This window comes from Pongo pygmaeus, chromosome 2 (assembly GCF_028885625.2).
Source record: "Pongo pygmaeus isolate AG05252 chromosome 2, NHGRI_mPonPyg2-v2.0_pri, whole genome shotgun sequence".
In the NCBI taxonomy this organism is placed as follows: domain Eukaryota; kingdom Metazoa; phylum Chordata; class Mammalia; order Primates; family Hominidae; genus Pongo; species Pongo pygmaeus.
The window spans coordinates 177,163,027-177,182,521 of record NC_085930.1 but is presented as its reverse complement, the minus strand read 5'-3'; the positions used below and the strand labels follow the sequence as shown (position 1 = coordinate 177,182,521).

Sequence of the window (19,495 nt, the reverse complement as noted above, 5' to 3'; positions counted from 1 at the left end):
ATTTAAAAATATTTTAAAGTCCAAATTAACTGGATAAAAGCTACTCTTTTTCTTACTCTAAGAAAAGTATATAAGCATTAATTGAAAAACATTGATATTTTGGGATATTAATACTAAGAAGAAGCCAAGCGAGTTGGCTCACATCTGTAATCCCAAAACTTTGGGAGGCTGAGGTAGGAGGATGCCTGAGGCCAGGAGTTTGAGACCAGCCTGTGCAAAATAGCAAGACTTCAGAGTACAAAATATTAGCTGGGCGTGGTGGTACACATGCCTCTATTCCCAGCTACTTGAGAGCTGAGGCAGAAGATCACTTGAGCCTAGGAGTTTAAAGCTTCAGTGAGCTATGATCCCACCACTCTACTCCAGCCTGGACAACAGGGCAGACCCTATCTCAAAATAAAAAAACTGAGAAGAGTCACTTCTTTGGATAGCCCAGGAGGCCATCAGCTTTCAACACTTACTTGCTTTTAACAGCACTAACCAAAGCTGTGTGCACTTGTAATTTCCTTACAAATTAAAGCAGTAAAGTGAGGAAGCAAAAATGCAGTTCATTTTAGAAGTTTTTAATAAAAATATGAAAAAAATGCATGAGTGTATACTTGTGCTGGCAGGGTAAATTGAGGGATATGGTACCTAAACATAAACAACATAGCACAGGGAGGGAAAACAATCAGGTGTGTTTTGCATACTGACTGGTTATGGCTACCCGGGACTATTGGGTCCATATGTGAAGATGCCCCACAGGAACACAAAGATATACCCCTGGAACCTAGAGCTCAGGACATGCAGTTCAGCCAGAGACTTAGGCTCAAGTTTCAGTCCTGGTTCTGCTACTTAATGAAATATTTGCTCTTGGCGGGTTCCTAATCTTTACTCAGTTTCTCACTCTGCAAAATAGAGCCTCACTGGGGTAAAATCATGTATATAGAATTTCTTACCTGCTGAAGTTCAGGGAAAGAAAGTGCCTTTTCTCTTCCACGTTTAAGCCATGCTCAGCTTGTGAGGCCTGCTCCTCATTGGTTTATTTCTTCTTCCCTCTTACCTCAAGCACCCAGCGCATATATTAGCCCTGCACGGTGACTCTGTGTCTCAGGACAAGTTCGTGTGTCTGGGCTCCAGTTCTTCTGAATATGAAAGTGGAAGGAAATCATCTCTAAGGGCTCTTTCAAGCTATCCCCATTTTATGATTTCATATCCTGCTTTTTTATTCTAAAATCTAGCAAACTAAGGGGAATGTTAAAACTTCATTTCTGTGTTAAATCGATGGCTCCAGCGACATCTTGGTTCAAATGTAGAATCCATTTTACTGTACACAAGTGAAATAAAGTTATATTTTAAAATGCTTTAAGCTGTGTTTGACAAGAGAGCCATATTTATCTTTGTGTTTTCTTTTTTTTTTTTTATTTACAGCAAGATTCCAATAGCAGATACAGTGCACTGAATGTCCAACATCAGATGTTGAAAGTGAGTAATCTAAAGTTGTTATTTATGAATAAAAGAAAGGATTAAGCAATACTTGAACTGACTAATGGCCTTTAAAGTGATTAAAGTTTACAGAATTTGATTTGTATTGTAATATGGCATATTAAAATCATATTTGGCTAAAAATTATATATAGTTGTAATGGCTCGTCATATTTATCACTCGATTACATAGAACATTTTAATTATTACACATTTTCTTATAAATCAGGCTCTCGGTTACCTCATTTTTAATTTTCTTCTCCTCTCTATCCATTAGGGTTTTATGTTCGTTTACTTTCTCACAGTGGTTTTCCTTAGACATTTGCTTTTATCTTACACAGACTGGAGGCTGTAGAACTATTAAAATGCTTCCTTCTTGTTACTAATATTTAATAAATGTCCTTTTACTTACCACAGGAACACAATTTATTATTTAAAGATTCTCCTTCCTTGGTCCTTGAGTAAAACTCATTATTGTGTGTCAGGAAGAGGATCATTGTTTCTGTCAAGCTGGAAGAGACGGGCAGCATGCAGTTATGCCCTTCTCGCAGGATGCAGATCATGCCAGCATCTCCACCCCACCGTGCCTGCCCCTCGCTTTCTGTTTGCTATTGTCTTTCCCTCCAATATCAGTAGGGCATGCACTTTTTATTGAAACCGGAATCTTTTCTTATTATCCAGAGAGCAGTAAATGAATTAAAGCAAACCATGCTTTCACATTAAGCACTTGGAGACTGTAGTGTTTATCTAGATCATGATTACATTGTAGGATTATAATCAGAAATAAGGTAAATAAAAGTCAATTCTCTAAACAGTTGATTACTATTCCCAAAGGGAAAAGTCTCATTTACTCTCTCTCTTTTAAACTGAGTTACCAGAAAGGCTGAAATACCAAAGAAGAAAAATTAAATGCATTGCTGGGAAAACATCAGATCGAAAGAGGAAATCCATAATACCCAGGGAGGGATAATTTTGCCATTAGCTTTACCTTGTTTCCACAGTAATATGTGTCCCTGGGAACTTTCCCACATTTTTCCCCTTTCCATCTCTCATGCTAACTTCTTAAAAATTAAGGGGAAAATTATTTTTGGCTGTGATCCCAACTGTTCATTTGAAATCCAGGGGAAATGGAGGGAAGCTGCACAAATTAAAGCAACTTGAGAAAAACGAAGCCTGTTTCTTCATGTGTTTGTGCTTTCTTGCTTTCATTTGTTTTTGTTTACTGTGCTGTCAAGAAATAGACTCGTATAATTCAGAGAACGTGTATTTCTACTCAAGTTTTCATCTTTGCAGAGCCAACACGAGGAGCTAAAGAAACAGCACAGTGACTTGGAAGAGGAACATCGCAAACAAGGGGAAGACTTCAGTAGAACATTTAATGACCATAAGCAAAAATACTTGCAGCTCCAACAAGAAAAAGAACAAGAACTTTCTAAGCTAAAAGGTATTTGGAAATCTGATTAGCCAGTTTATCTCTAAAAAAGTACTGATATTAATGTTTCAGTGCAACTGTAGACTGTTGTTTTGAGTGGTGATTGATTTACATTTATCATGTGGTCCTTTACCAGCCACTTTTTCTTTGTAATATTTCACATGTGTCTTCATCTTTTGGGGTTTGTTTAAGGAAGCAGAATAGATTATGTTATGTGTTCTGTTGTATCGTAGAGTATTCTCTTGTATCTCAGTGGGGCACATGGCCCTGTTGGGCAAGACGATTCTTCTCTTAACTGGGTTGCCAGACATATAGCATCTCTGATCCTTACCCACTAAATGCTATAATGCTTCTCAGTTATTGCCACAATCAAAAATTGCTCCATATATTTCTAAAAATCTCCAAGGGAACAGAGACTTGCTGTTGATTGCCAGTAGTAACTGAAAAAAGCTCAAGTTCTGTAGTCAGACTGCCCAGATGAATCTTGACTTCTTCACTAGCTGTGTGACCATGGTAAGTTGTGTGACAACTGTGGGCTTCATTGTCTTATCTGTGAAATTGAGATAATCATAAAAATATCAACCTTGTAGAATTGGTGTGAGAAATAATTTACATAAAGCATCTAGAATAGTTGCTCATAAATTTGCTACCCATCAACATCTGTGTCAGGTATTTTCATAGTAATATGAAACAAAATATATCACTTTTCTGAGTGCATGTGAGTCCTGGAGAAAGAAACTAGTGCATTCTGCAATCAGATATTTAGGTGAACTCCAGATTAATCACAAGACACACATGTCTTCCCCATTTCTACCGGGGACGGTGGCTCACACCTGTAATCCTAGCACTTTGGGAGGCCAAGGTGGGTGGATCACTTGAGGTCAGGAGTTTGAGACCAGCCTGGCCAAAATGGCGAAACCCCATCTCTACTAAAAATACAAAAATTAGCTGGGCATGGTGGCACATGCCTGTAATCTCAGCTATTCGGGATGCCAAGGCAGGAGAATCACTTGAACCTGGGAGATGGAGGTTCTTACAGTGAGCCAAGATCGCACTAAAATTAAATGCATTGCTGGGACATTGCACTGCACTCCAGCTTGGGTGACAGAGAAAGACTCTGTCAAAAAAAAAAAAAAAAAAAAAAAAGGTGCTAAATAAGTTTAAAGTGAGATAATTGGTTTTAAGAGGCATATGGTGCATGCAAAAACAGTGGTCAAGTCCAAATAAAGTTTGTAGTCTAGTTCACTGTACTGACCCCAACAGTTTCCTGGTTTTGGTAATGTACTGTATTTGTATAAGATGTCATCATGATGGGAAGGTGGGTGTTGGGTCCTTAGGACCACTCTATATGTTTTTTGCAACATTTCTCTATAATATAGCATTTCAAAAAAAGTAAGTTACAACAAGAAGTCATGCAGGAGTTAAATAGTCTTGAGGCAGTACTACAAAGGGTTAAGGGTCTATACTTTCTGATTATTTTATTTTTATATATTTTTAAAATTTTAAATTCTTAAAAATTTGACTGAAATGCTGAAGCTTTGTTTTTAATTTGTGAAGCGACTCAAATCTGAGTACACCTACCCATTATATTTTATTCCTAAGGGTATGCTTATTGACATTAACATCTCATTTTTAATTCCTAGGTAACAAAAATTCCTTATCTTTTGTCTATAATGCAAAAGTTGTTTAAAAGCATTTAAAGTACTGAACCAGAGTGGATTGGCGTGTCCAGCTAAAACCATGCTACATCCCAATACAATATAGTTTTTGTTGATTTTGAATATTATATTGTCTGAGTTCAAAATACATTCTAAAATAAGTTATAGGTGGCTTTAGATATGAAAATAATAGAAACAGAATCCTGAAAGTTTCAAGGCTTTATGTGTGTTCCTTCTTTTTCTAAAATAGAAACTGTATACAATTTGAGAGAAGAGAATAGACAACTAAGGAAAGCACACCAAGACATACATACACAGCTTCAAGATGTCAAGGTAAAAGAAAACCAAACGTTTCACTATTTAGTGTTTGCCTGTTTTATTTGGTAGAATGACTTTGAAAGTCATTCCCTAATTGGCCTGCTTTACAAATCCACGTTGTTATTGTGGGCTTTGCATTAACTAGAGTGTACCTAATATTTTTACCACTTCAGCATTGTAAGCTAAAAGATGGTCTGAAAATCTGAATATTCTCATTAGTACTGAAATTATTCTCATGCTAAATAGTTACATATTAATAAGCTTTTTATTTATAAAAGTTTACTAATAATGAGAGATTTGTTTCTTTGGTTTTGATTTCATTGTAAATAAATGATTATGATATTTGGGTAGCACGTTTTAGATTTTGGAATACTACATAAAGCGTAGTGTTCTCTCTACGATGATTTTTAAACTTAACACATGCTGCTACAACAACAGATAAGCAAGTAACATTTGGGTAGCCATATCACGATCAGCCAAAGAAGAATTTGTCGTAGAATGTTAAAGCTCAACATGTAAAATTCTTTTTTGTGTAGCAACAGCATAAGAATTTACTCTCCGAGCATGAACAACTTGTAGTGACTTTGGAAGACCACAAGAGTGCACTAGCTGCTGCACAGGTTAGAAGGGTAGCAGCCTCTGTGGGTTCTTTTACAAGTCTGCTTAACATTTCTTAATTCCTTTATGCATGTAGTCTCTTACAAGCCAATCTTCAGTGAGTTCCTTAGGACAGAGCTATCCTAATCCTGAGGATCATGCATGCTTTCAAAATTCAATCAATAAAATATTAAACTTTTGATTATTTTTTGCACTGGTTGTGCGGTACATAAATGATCATTTCTTTCCACTCTAGTCTCTACATGCAGTAGTCTAATACTTGTTTAAATCACAGAAATGATCTCACATATATGGTCTTTTGCAACTATCTGATCTGTGTTGACTCTTGGTGTAGTATCTGTAGGATTTTATGCTGCTAGCTACCTAAATAAACTATTGTCAGACTTTTTCTTCTGTTCTTCTGTGCCTGCCTTGCTCCCAACATTCCAGCCTACACACCCTCCTTTTGGAACGAGGCTTACATGTTGTTGATCAAATTACAGAAAAGTAGAAGAGTCAACAGAGAAGGAAAAACAAGAGTCATAAGCTCTATTTGTTCAAACCTAGAACAGCCCCTGGCACAAGGCAGGGCCTCAGTATATATTTACTGAATGAACAGGGGAACAAATACAAGTGTTGGAGAGCTTATTAAAGCGATTTCATGCTAAGTGTTATGCAGCTTTCTAGTAGAAGGAAGGGAACAGGAATGACTAGTTTAGTTGCTGCTGTAAACTAGATCTTCACTTTTATTCTTACTGGAGGAATTATGATAAAAGAGCAAAGGTAAACTATCTATGCTTATCAGGAAACCCATGTTGGTTTTCTTTTCTTTATAAAATTATTAAAAGGTATAATTTTCTGTCCCTGACCCATCTCAGAGGCTGTAGCATCTGTGTTTGAGATTCCTTTTCTAGACAGTCATTGATTAGGTGTCTCCTCCTAAGCTGTAGCTGTGTAGTGATTTTTTACATGTGTATAAATGAAATTGACATCAGGGATCATTTCATTTCACATCTTCTTTATAAAAATTTTGTCAAGTGTTATTTTATATGAGGCTGTTCTTCATACTATAAATGTGACAAACTGATTTGAGAGCTCTGTGTGCTGTAACGGCCATAAATGTTAGACTAAGCAACAATTTGAAAATCCATAGAAAGATAAGTAATATCATTTATTTGATGACTAAAACCAAATTCTGGAGTAGCATTCTGACAGTATTACTGACAGGGTTTTATAATAGAAAAAAAAATTTTGGCCGGTGACGGTGGCTCATGCCTGTAATCCCAGCACTTTGGGAGGCCAAGGTGGGTGGATCACCTGAGGTCAGGAGTTTGAGACCAGCCTGGTCAACATGGTGAAGCCCCTTCTCTACTAAAAATACAAAAATTAGCCAGGCGTGGTGGTGTGCACCTGTAATCCCAGCTACCCAGGAGGCTGAGGCAAGAGAGTCGCTGGAACCCAGCGGGGCGGAGGCTGCAGTGAGCCAAGATTGCACCACTGCACTCCAGCCTGGGTGACAGAGCAAGACTCCATCTCAAAAAAAAAAAAAAATTTTTTTTTCTTAACTTAACCTATGGTTATAATTTTCTATTTATTGAAATATCTTTTTTGGGGAGGATGCTCAAGATTTGTCCTGCCTTAAAAAAGAGTGTCAGAACTAGGTGCAATCCTTAATTCGAGCCATATGTGTTAGTTACTTTGGGCTGCTATAACAAAACACCCTAGACTGGGTGGCTTATAAACTATGGAAATGTATTTCTCACAGTTCTGGAGACTGGAAGTCCTAGACCAGGGTGCCAGCATGGTCAGATTCTGGTGAGGTCCCTCTTCTTCCAGGTTGCAGACTGTTGAATTCTCCTTGTATCTTCACATAGCAGAAGGAGACCAAGAAAGCTCTCCTGGATCCCTTTACAAGGGCACTAATCCCATTCTGGAGGGCTTCACTCTTATGACCTAATTACCTCCCAAAGGCCCTGCCTCCTGATCCATCACATTGGAGGTTAGGATTTTAACATATGAATTTTGAGAGGACACAAACATTCAGTCTGTAATACCGTATTAAGACTTTCCCCAAATCTCCTTTAAAAAAAATGCTGTTTCAGGCACCTGCATTTCTCATGTAAATCATCTTAGGACATTCTGCCTTGACAACCTGATTTTTAAATGTAGTTGAGTATTTTAATCCTCACAACCTTGTGAGTTATATAATATTGTACCCTTTTATAACTAAATAAACTGAGATGAAAAGGGAAGTAAAGTAGCTAGCCCAAAATCAGTGACCAGAACCAAGGTTGAAGCTCAGGTTATCCTGACTTTGAAATCACGCTCAACCCTTAAGTGATATTTTTTGAGACTTCCTGCATCACAGGTACCTGGGCCTTGCCCTAGACCTGTTGAATTATAATTTCAAGAGTAGGGGACCAGGAGCCTACATTTTTAATGTGGTCCCTAATTGTGCAACACACAATTACTGCCTTCAAAGATTATGTATCTAGGAGAAAGAAGGAGTAGAATTGAGTTTTGTGTATTGCTCCATATTTATCTTCAAATATTAAAAGCATTGCTATGTGGATGTCATTTATTTTTTACCTCCAAAGTTGGTTTGCAAATATTTAGATTTCTCAGATAAAGGCCATTGCTAGTCATATGGTGCACCTTTGTACAAAATTATTAAAAGGCAGTGCCCTGGGAATTATTTAGCAAGCAAACTTCATTACCCTAGTGTACATTAGAAAGAAGCAAAAAAAGCACCTCACTTTTGGGGTGGAAGAGCAGTGTGCCATGGTGCATAGCTATGGCAGCAGGAATGCTGGTGGGTTCTGGCTCCACTCACCTGATGTGCCCCACACACTGTGGAGGTGGCCCTGTCTGGGAAGCTTGTTCAGAAAAAGACTTCTGCATGTGTTTATATGTCTGTTTACACACACAACATTCTGTTTTCAGGATAACAGTGTTGGTGTATAGAATGAGCAAAGTATACACAATGCCTCTTGATTTTGTTAATTAAAGTAATTGATTTTTTTCTAATTTTCTAGCTCCTTGTATTAAAAATATTACACAGACATCCACAAATCCCACCCCATGTACACACAGATGCAGCTGTATGAGCAGATTCTAGTCCTGTATCTGTGTTAGTACCTTTGTCACTTTAGAAGAAAAGATCATTCACAATCAAGGATAAAAAATCAGTCTATATCACAGCTGTGCCACTGTTTTCCAGAAACCACAGAGCACAGTGTAGGAAACATTCTAGCCAATAAGGGATTCTATTTGAGCACAAATTAACTGAGGGGGAAAATGGTAGCCTGAGTAATTTATACATGTGTGTGTTTGTGTGTGTGTGTGTGTGTGTGTGTGTGTGTGTGTATTTAAAATTTATTTGAAACCTATGACTCCTTTCTACTGAAAGATTTTACTCAGATCATTTTGGTAAAAGGTATCTGCACTTGTATTTTTATAATTGTGTGAGTTTTTAATGGATTTTTTAATATGATAAAACATCACATAACAGTCTTTTAATAGTGATATTTATATTAGTAAGTTATTTACAAAAGTTCTGACTTCAATGTAGTATGGGAAACTAACATCTGTCTTAGATATTTTTTCTGTTTCCTTCAGCTCTGTTTCTAATTTGCATGTGCTCAAAAATGATTAAGCATGCCCAAGTAAGAATAGTGAATGCATGGAAACAATCTGTATATTTTTCTAACTTGTATTTAGGTACAATATTTTTGTCTAGTTTTACAGTGTACCCAAATGCCCATCTATGAATGGGCATTCATAGATTCCCTCCTCAAATTGTGCAATTTATATGCAGACTCAAGTTGCAGAATATAAACAACTGAAAGATACTCTGAATAGGATTCCAAGCCTTCGAAAACCTGATCCAGCAGAACAGCAAAATGTGACCCAGGTGGCACATTCTCCACGAGGTTACAACACAGCAAGGGAGAAGCCAACCCGAGAGGTGCAGGAGGTAAGAGGCGTGAACTGGTAATCTATGGTTAGGTCACTTTCTCTGTCAAGCTGCCAAGAGGGGACCTGCTTTTAATATTGCCAACTTTTCTCCGAGAGCAGTAGTTCTCAAATTTTAGTATATCAGAATCGCCAGTAGGGCTTGATAAAACACAGATTACTGGGTCCCAGGCCCAGAGTTTCTGATTTAGTTAATTTGGAGTGAGGCCTAAAGATTTGCATTTCTAACTGATTTAGCTGGTCTGAGTAGCACACTTTGAGAACTGCCGCTAGTATTTTCTTTCTTTTTTTCCTGAGACGGAGTCATGCTACATCGTCCAGGCTGGAGTGCAGTGGCGCAATCTTGGCTCACTGCAACTTCACCTCCTGGGTTCAAGCAATTCTCCCTGCCTCAGCCTCCCGAGTAGCTGGGATTATAGGCGCCCGCCACCACGCCTGGCTAATTTTTGTATTTTCAGTAGAGACAGGGTTTCGCTATGTTGGCCAGGCTGGTCTTGAACTCCTGACCTCAGGTCATCTGCCCGCCTCGGCCTCCCAAAGTGCTGGGATTATAGGCATGAGCCACCGCACCCGGCCGCTGCTAGTATTTTCTGAGAAAGACTTCAATGGCTTTGTCTTTATTCATGTAGGTTTATTTGTCTTCAAGGAGCTGCAGTATCTGAGTTTTTCAAGGTTGGGGATTTTGGGGGGTTAGGGTGAGAAGGTTAAATGATCATGAGGATTTTATGTGATAGTCAACCCACTCAAATATTAAAGTTAATAATATATTTGAACTTGGAGCAGTGCTAGATCTACACAGAGCATGTCAAAATTTGAATTAAATGACCTGTTTGACACTCCTACGGGCATGAGTGCTAGTCAAATAATACACCTTTTTATATTCTTGTTCTTTATAAAAATTAAGCCTTACTTAAGACTATCTCATGAGTGAGACATCAGAAGTAGTTACCATTACCATTAGTTTCTACAAAGGTTGTTGTTTGTTTTTTTTTTCCAATCATCTGTAATAAAAAAATAGGCAATATGGTTATCTTTCTGACAAAGTGGTTGTTTTAAACTTTAAAGTTCAGGGGTACATGAGCAGGTTTGTTACGTAGGTAAACTGTGTCATGGGAGTTTGTTGTAAAGATTATCTTATCACCCAGCTGTTTAGCCTAGTAGCCATTAGCTATATTCCTGCTCCTCTCCGTCCACCCTCTGATAGGCTGTAGAGTGTGTTGTTCCCCTCTATGTGCTTATGTGTCTCATCATTTAGCTCCCACTTATAAGTGAGAACATGTAGTATTTGGCTTTCTGTTCCTGTGTTGGTTTGCTACAGATAATGGCCCCCAGCTCCATCCATGCCCCTGCAAAGGACATGATCTTGTTCTTTTTTTATGACTGCATAGTATTCCATGGTGTTTATGTATCACATTTTTCTTTATCAAAGTCTATAGTTGGTGGGCATTTAGGTTGATTCCATGTCTTTGCTATTGTGAATAGTGTTGCAGTGAATGTGTCTTTATAATGGAATGATTTCTATTCCTCTGGGCATGTACTCAGTAATGGAATTTTGCTGAGTCAAATGGTATTTATAGCTTTAGGTCCTGGAGCAGTCTCCACACTGTCTTTCATGATGGTTGAACTAATCTACATTCGCACCAACAGTGTATAAGCATTCCTTTTTCTTCATAACCTCGCCAGAATCTGTTATTTTTGACTTTTTAATAATAGCTCTTCTGACTGGTGTGAGATAATATCTCATTGTGGTTTTGATTTGCATTTCTCTAATGATCAGTGATGCTGAGTTTTTTTTTTTTTTTTTTGTATGATTGTTGGCCACATATATGTTTGTGTTGGTCCGTTTTCATGCTGCTCATAAAGACATACCCGAGACTGGGTAATTTAAAAAAGAAAGAAGTTTAATTGGACTTACAATTCCACATGGCTGGGGAAGCCTCACAGTCATGGTGGAAGGCCAGGAGGAGCAAGTCCCATCTTCCATGGATGGCAGCAGGCAGAGAGAGAGAGCTTGTGCAGGGGAACTCCTCTTTTTAAAATGATCGGATCTTGTGAAACTTGTTCACTATTGTGAGAGCAGCACGGGAAAGACTTGACCCCATGATTGAGTTACCTCTAATCGGGTTCTTCCCACAACACGTGGGAATTCAAGATGAGATTTCGGTGGGGACACAGCCAAACCATATCAGTGTCTTCTTTTGAAAAGTGTGTATTCACGTCCTTTGCTCACAAAGTGGTTTTTAACATTAAAGAGAAGACTGAGAACACTTTCCTCCAAGTTACGGGAATAATTAAGTTGATATGAGTAGACTTCATATATGAGCCTCTTCACTCTGTTCAGGGTATTCCTTCAACAGACAGGTTCAGTATCCTCGTGGACTCTTATTCTTTCTCAGGTTCTTATGTTAATAACTAAAGAGAGCATGACCAGATCACTGGCCTGGCAGTTAGTTCTATTTTCTGCCCTTGTCAGACTGTCAGTTTACTGGATTAATCTTCCAGTGACTCAGATCTTCAGTTTTTCCATCTCTGAGGTGGAGATAGGAGTTATCTGCACTAACCTTCCTCGCTAGGATATCGTGGAGATAAATGACAAGTGTTTGAAAGTACCTAGAGCTCTTTAGAGAAATATTTTTCTGTAAAGCTGGGGCAGTATTATGTCAAACTTGCCAGATATGTGAGGATGTCGGTGTAAAGTGCAACTCCAGTTGTCCTCAAATGTCTGAGAAAGGACTTTTCTCCCCAGTTTATTAATACAGTCCAATTTATCAGATTTGATAATTATATCTCGGCTAATTTAAGAATAGGATTTCACATTTATTTCAATTTTGGGAGAGCAATCTGACCAAAGAAGATTTTTTTTTTTCTGATACTGAAGGTTAAAGAGAAAAAAAGGGTGACATTTGTTTCTGTTGATATACTATATTCTCTTTCTTCCTCACTTTCTAGGTAGTGCCGATCATATAGAGATCACTGAAACTTACAGGGAGAACTGATTTGAGTCAACTAATTTTAGAGGAGGGATATTCTGAAAAAGACATTTCTTTTTTTTCTGCTTAGGGTTTTCAATATTAGCAATAAAAAATGTTTACAAAAGACTGCTGCTGGTTTACAAAGAATTACTACTTTGATACATTAAAAATATTTTATTGTATCTTGTTTAACAGGCACTATGTTGAACTAACATGGAAGTTCATTAGTAATGGCATTCTTTTTTAAATTAGTAAACCAAACTAGTAAAAACTAAACCCAACTCCTCAATTTTATGTTACCCTTCTCTTTTCAAATAATTATTGAAAACAAAATTTACATTGAAGAAAATTATGTAAACATTTCATCACTTGAAGTTTGAGGTTTTGTTCCTTTTTATTCTAAGGGAAAATAGGAATTAGAGTACTTCTGAGATATTGGTTACTTGGAGGTTTTATTTTCCAGGTTATTTACTGTATTCTTCACAGATGAAGTTTTGCTTATATTATATCTATTTTATAAGTGAGATTACACAGTAAGAAACTTAAGTGACTCCATTGCAGCCATAAAGCCAGGACTGTATATATTTCTAGACACCTTCTTCTGTTGTAGCCCCATGCCCCACAGACATAGAAATAAAGAAATTACATCATTGCTTTTGAAATGGAAGAGTGTCATTCCCAGTGATATGCTTGGCCTAGGTGTCTCGAAATAGTGATGTGTGGCACAACCATGAAGCAATTCCTGGAAGAGCAGAAGACACAAAACTCTATGCTCCCACCCATAAGGAGGCAGAATTTCAGGCTCCCCCAGAGCCAATCCAACAAGAAGTGGAACGCAGAGAACCTGAGGAGCATCAGGTGGAAGAGGAGCACAGAAAGGCCCTGGAGGAGGAAGAAATGGAGCAGGTTGGGCAAGCAGAACATCTTGAGGAGGAACACGATCCATCACCAGAGGAGCAGGATCGGGAGTGGAAAGAGCAGCATGAGCAACGAGAAGCAGCCAACCTCCTGGAAGGGCATGCACGTGCTGAGGTATGAGGTCACCTGCTTCTGGTATGGTGTACTGGGATGGAAAACCTGGCTTTATTTTTACATATTAAGGTAATACATCACAATCTCTAAAATAGAAATGTGAGTGATTCTACTAAACATTATGTGCTCATATTTAAGTTTTCTCTTGTAATGTTAATAGCATAGCTATTCGCATACCTCAGAAAGATGATTGGTGATGAGAGAGCACAGCTGTTGTATGTGTGCATTCTTCTTTTTGTCAGTTGTACACAGTCAGAGATTCATTCTCACATCACCTTAATAGAGTAGAACAGGTACCTGATGGGGCACCTTCCCAGTTTGTACCCAAGTTTTGTCTTGAGCATCTTGAGGCAGAGAAAAGTCTTATTCTCTATGAAGAGGCATCCTCCTCTCCCTATTCATTTATTGTCAGTATGTTGCCTTTTGCATTCACCTTCAAGGTGGTTATTTAATTATCAAAAATCTGATTTTACTACTTGGAGATATTCTACTTGGTGAGCATATCTAAACAGCCTCTGCTCAGGATCCCTTACTGGGCACGCCACTTACACGTAAGACTTTTCCCTTTCTTAAAAAAAATGGCCAGGATTATTATAAATGATACTTTAAAAGAAAACTCTACCCTTTCTTCTTTTAAACCAACAGTTAGTGCAGCTAGATGCCTTTCTTTTACTGTCTCTAAACTGATTCTCAATAGTTGGTTACCTGGTCTTTACATGGATGCTGATCACCTTCTATTTATAACTCTGACGTTTTATTTGGCCTCAGATTTTCGGAGACTTCAAGCTGCTTGAGGCTTTAGGCTAAGCAGGTGTGAAGACCTCTGTAGTTGCCCTCTTAGGTAGTTGCAAACTTAACCTCAGAAAGCTTCTTCCAGTCTTGTGTCCTTCCCCAATAGGGGAAGTAATTCCCCACCAGCTTTACTTCCCAACCCTCTACCTCTTTCCTTTAGTGAGAATTGTGTGTGCTTTTGTTAGTTGGGGTATGGCAGGGAGGATGGGTAGTAGCTCAATGGGGTACAGACACTTTTTATTGATGCATAATATATGTATATATTTCCAGAGTATGTGCAATATTTTGAAACATTCATATAATGTATAGTGATCAAATCTAGATAATTGGGATATCCATCACATCAAACATTTATCTCTTTTTTATTTTGGGAACATTCAAATTCTTCTCTTCTAGCTGTTTTGAAATATAAGATTATTGTTAACTGTAGTCACCCTACTGAACTACCAAACATTAGGTCTTATTCCTTCTCTCTAACTCTATGTTTGTACCATTCATCAGTCTCTTCATCCCCCTTCCCAGCTTCTGGTAACCACCAATCCACTCTAGCTTATCAATATCCCTTTTTTAAGCTCCCACATGAATGAGAATATGCAATGTATGTCTTTCTGTGCTTGAATTTTTTCACTTAACATAATGGCCTCCAGTTCCATCCATGTCGCTGCATATGACAGGTTTTCATTCTTTTTTATGACTGTGTATATGTACCACATTTTCTTTATCCATTCATCCGTTGATGGATGCTTAGGTTGATTTCATGTTTTAGCCATTGTGAGTAATGCTGCAATAAACCTGAGAGTGCAGGTATCTCTTCAATATAGCAATTTCCTTTCTTTTGGATATGTGCCCAGTAATAGGATTGCTGGATCATATGGTGGTTCTATTTTTAGCTTTTTGAGGAACCTCCATACTGTTTTTCATATTGGCTATACTAACTTACATTCTCACCAACAGTGTACGAGGGTTCCCCTTTCTCCACATCCTCATAGCATTCGTTGTTGCCTTTTTGATAAAAGCCATTATAACTGGGGTGAGATAATATCTCAGGGAAGCAGAGTTTTAAGAATTGCTGTATCAGATTTCCCTTTAATCAGAAGGCACCATCTTCTCAGCCATTCTTAGTTTCTTTGAAAAAAATTGAATATCTGCTTTTCCACTATTATCTGGAATGTGGCTTTTTTTTTTTTTTGGCTATGCTTAGCCTGGTATTGGTATATACATTACTAGAGTTAATTAGCATCCCTCAGTCTTTAACTGTTCATGGAAAAAGCCTTAGGCATAGCATCAGGTCACAGATTGCCCAGTTAATGTGAAGTTACCAAAGTTACCAACTACTTGTTTATATCAGAGCTTTGTGAACATAAATTTTATAGTTTGAAACTGTTATCTTCTGTTGTGCCTTCTGTTCCATTTGAGAAGGGAGCACATTGAAAATCTGCCTTAATACCAACAGTTGGAAATATCAGCTGCTAAAGAAGCCAAGGGTGATTCAGAGAAAGTTGGGAAATAGGAGTTTTTGGACTTCATGTATAATCACAGTTCACCTGACAGATAGTCGTTAATAAACCAGCTCTGCTCCTGCATTTGTCAGGAGAAATAAATGAAGAGAAAACCCAGAGGAGCTAACCCCTCTTGCTCTGCACCAACTCTTTTTCACCCTAGGTATACCCTTCAGCCAAGCCAATGATCAAATTCCAATCACCCTATGAGGAACAGTTGGAACAGCAGAGACTGGCAGTGCAGCAGGCGGAGGAGGCCCAGCGGCTGCGGGAACACCAGGAAGCTTTGCACCAGCAGAGGCTGCAGGGGCACTTACTACGACAGCAGCAACAGCAGCAGCAGCAGCAGCAGCAGCAGCTGGCAAGAGAGATGGCCCTGCAGAGGCAGGCTGAGCTTGAGGAGGGCCGGCCGCAGCACCAAGAGCAGCTCCGGTAGCCTTCCCCTTCCTCAATGAATGAAGACAGCCCCTGCTCCAGTTTTCATACGCAAATTAAAAACAGTTTTGTGCATTTGTGATTCATGAAGTTAAGGGGCTCATATTGCCCAAATAGCCAAGGCAGGACAGCTACTTGAAAATTAAATACCAAATATTTAATTTTAAAAATAATATTTTTTTCTGCTCAAAAGCAGTAGGTTAGGTCTCCAAATAGCCTTGCAGGCTTTGTGCCAACTTTATTTTATTTTATCATTAAAAGATATTTTATCTTTTTAAGATACCTTTTTAAAGTGTATCTGGAATTTTTATTATACCTAATTGCATACATAAGAGGTTTTTAAAAATTTTTCATGGCTTCTTAAAAATGTTGAGAAATATTACTTATTACTGTCTTTAAAGATAAATGACCTATGTCAAACTGTGCCTCTGAATTTTGTCTCACTGGATTTATCATGTTTGTGTCTCTCGTAGGCAGCAAGCTCATTATGATGCTATGGATAATGATATCGTTCAGGGAGCAGAGGACCAGGGAATCCAAGAAGAGGAAGGAGGTGGTGAGACTTCCTAGATGATGAATGTTTTAATAAATTACTTGATAACATTGTATATTATCAATGAGCCAATATTATATAACATCAATGAGCTGTATGCATACCTAAGTGCAAAGGAGGTTTGTGAATCGTGTCTTTTTCTTAATCCTCTTAAACAGTACATGCTGGTAGTGAAAAATGCTCAAGATAATCTATTTCCTCTCTATCATTTTCCCTGTAGTTTAAGCTTTTTATATACTAAATATTTATAATATTTCTGACAAATTATTATAGGATTATTATGCTTTGGGAAACATCTACATTTTCTCCTTACCTTGGAAGTCCTTACATCATTGCCTTAAAATGTTTTCAAATTAAGTCAATAGTAGCTTTCATTTATGATAAGTACTTAATATGTAATTTATCAAATACTGCTTACTGTTATAATAGAACCAGAATGTAACTTACTGTCTCTGGCACCACTAACACTTAGATGTGTATCTTTTCTAAAAAGTCAAAGAGAAAGTGATTACATACAACCTCCCTCAATAGCCCGTTGTGATATCTTACAGCTCTTACAGTCAAGAAATTGTTTTCCTTATGTCCCCCATGTGGCACTTTAAGCTCTTTTGTTCTAATATCAGTAAGACTAGAGAATGGCTTGTCCTCTTCTCTGTGTAGTAAACCCCTTTGTGCACTTGAAGCCTGATGGTAAGTTACCCTGTTTCATTATTTTCTCTAGGCTTAGTACACTCCATATACTTAAACTTTCCTCTTCTATCTTACTTGTTTTAAAAAGTGATTTGTTCTTCTCTTTTTATGCTCATACAATTCTCTTTATCTAAATATTTTTTCAAAAAGCAGCAAGTAAATGTCTGAGTATGAATGTGTGCTGTTTCTGGGCTGTGGCGGTCGTCATCATTACTGTATCAGAAAACATGTGATGGGCTATATTTGTTTCTGAGCTCCACAGATGGGGCAGTTCTTCCTTGCATTTCCTGAAACTATCAATTTCTTCTTTTGGAGCCCAGCTACTTCCTCTGATATTATCAAACATTAGTTGATTTCTTCAGCAGTGTCCAATCAACTGGGCTTTCTTTTATTGAGAGAGTTTTGATTGTTGTTGTTTTCTTGCATATGGGGGAAAAATTACAGCCCCTGTGAAAAATATTTATTTTAGAAGAAAAATGTCTGACCCATATCATCTCTTTAGACACACAGTCTGTGAAGAGAACATAACTTTATTCAGAAAAGCCAGGACATAGGCCTTATGTTGAGTTAACAGAGGTGGAGGTATTATAGTCTGTAGAAAAGTCCACTGGTAGCTTTTCTTTGAGTTGAAAGGGAAATCCTGTTTGATTCATTTTGGACTGATTTTAGTTCCTTTGATTTGCTAGCCTATGAAAGAGACAACCAGCACCAAGATGAAGCAGAAGGAGATCCAGGTAATAGACATGAGCCTCGTGAACAAGGACCCCGAGAAGCCGACCCAGAATCTGAGGCAGATGTAAGTATCCTCTCTTCTGCCCCTGACACATGTAAACTCATAAGGTGGGAAAGAGAGTTGAAAACTTGCCTGACACCAGCCTCCAGCCCCAGATATTTCTGTTATATCCTCAGCCCAGAAGGAAAATGGCTTGCATAATTATAGATGGGCAGTGTTTTTAACTGTAAACCATGGTGTACGTGTATGTGTGAGCTGGTTTAAAAGTTGCTCTGGGGAAAAAAAAACAAAACCAGGATTTTTTTTTTCTGATAACTTTTAGATTAATAAAACTAAAACCTAGAAAAGCAAAATTGAGAGACATTGAAATATGTAGTAACTCTGAAAGATAGGAGGAATAAAAGGCAAATGTGGAAGTTGGAGATGGGACCAGAGAAAGGAAACTAACCCTTCCTGAGCATGTTGAGCAGTCTGCTAGAGTGTTAGGTGTGTTGTGTGACTCTCTGTAATCTCTTAGCAGTCTAGTGACCATTTTAATAAATATGTGGATAAGGCTATGTGGTCTGAGACATGAAGAGTTGTTCAGGTATGCAATGGCACAGAAAATTTATAATATAAGTAGGTAGACATCTAATAACCAGCATTGTTATTTGTGTTTACCAAAAAAGACTGAGACCTCCAGTTCAGCTGGGTGGGCTAGATCCTTGGCCCTGCCTACAAGTGAAGCAAGCAAATGTTTAGTGAGCCTGTTCCTGTGTGTATGTGTAGATGACTTTTACAACTTATTTTAGCTGCCCTGTCATCTCTTGCTAATAGATCAACTACCATGTTTATAACAGTCAGTCTGTGCTATCACATGAGCCCTGATTAAAAGGACGACCCATGTCCTTGCTAATCATCAAGAAAGTCATCCTGCTAGCTACTTAAAGCCCTTTTGCTGGAAACAGCTTTTCCACTTAACTTGCACTGAGATGTGGCAGAACACCTTTCCCTGGCATTCCTTGCATCAGGATTTCTGAAAATATGCTCCAGGGCACCTAGTCCTGAAATATTTTCAGGAAAGAGCAAATACTTGAGAGCAGAAACATATGAGAGAGCAAGAGACTATCCAGGAGAGAGCAAGAAAGCAAGTGTACAAAGGCCTGCAAATGTGCATGGGGTGGGAGGAAGGGCATTTCAGTCAGTTGTTTGGGAACTGCTGTAGGCTTTGATTTCTTGACTATATGATGCTTTACTTTCCTGTCGTCTGTTTATTTGTTCTGGGGAACATGCTGGGAAACATTGGCCTTTGTTGTACCATTCTTCCTTTTAATTAGAAATGGTTAATCCCACTTGTTCCTCTCTTT

The 19,495-nt window shown here is 38.2% G+C and overlaps 1 protein-coding gene across 4 annotated transcripts in view; it reads left to right on the top strand.

The window, feature by feature from the left end:
• Nucleotides 1-19,495, top strand: part of GOLIM4 (golgi integral membrane protein 4) — an 80,927-nt gene that overhangs the window by 49,681 nt on the left and 11,751 nt on the right. Inside the window, exons 4-12 of one of the 4 annotated variants that reach the window (XM_054482366.2) lie at nucleotides 1,411-1,464; nucleotides 2,757-2,907; nucleotides 4,804-4,886; nucleotides 5,408-5,491; nucleotides 9,286-9,444; nucleotides 13,115-13,447; nucleotides 15,902-16,170; nucleotides 16,647-16,729; nucleotides 18,103-18,212. In XM_054482366.2, the coding sequence (XP_054338341.1) occupies nucleotides 1,411-1,464; nucleotides 2,757-2,907; nucleotides 4,804-4,886; nucleotides 5,408-5,491; nucleotides 9,286-9,444; nucleotides 13,115-13,447; nucleotides 15,902-16,170; nucleotides 16,647-16,729; nucleotides 18,103-18,212 (1,326 nt within the window). The remainder of the gene's footprint in view (nucleotides 1-1,410; nucleotides 1,465-2,756; nucleotides 2,908-4,803; nucleotides 4,887-5,407; nucleotides 5,492-9,285; nucleotides 9,445-13,114; nucleotides 13,448-15,901; nucleotides 16,171-16,646; nucleotides 16,730-18,102; nucleotides 18,213-19,495) is intronic. The other 3 variants (XM_054482367.2, XM_054482368.2, XM_054482369.2) reach the window with 3 other exon arrangements.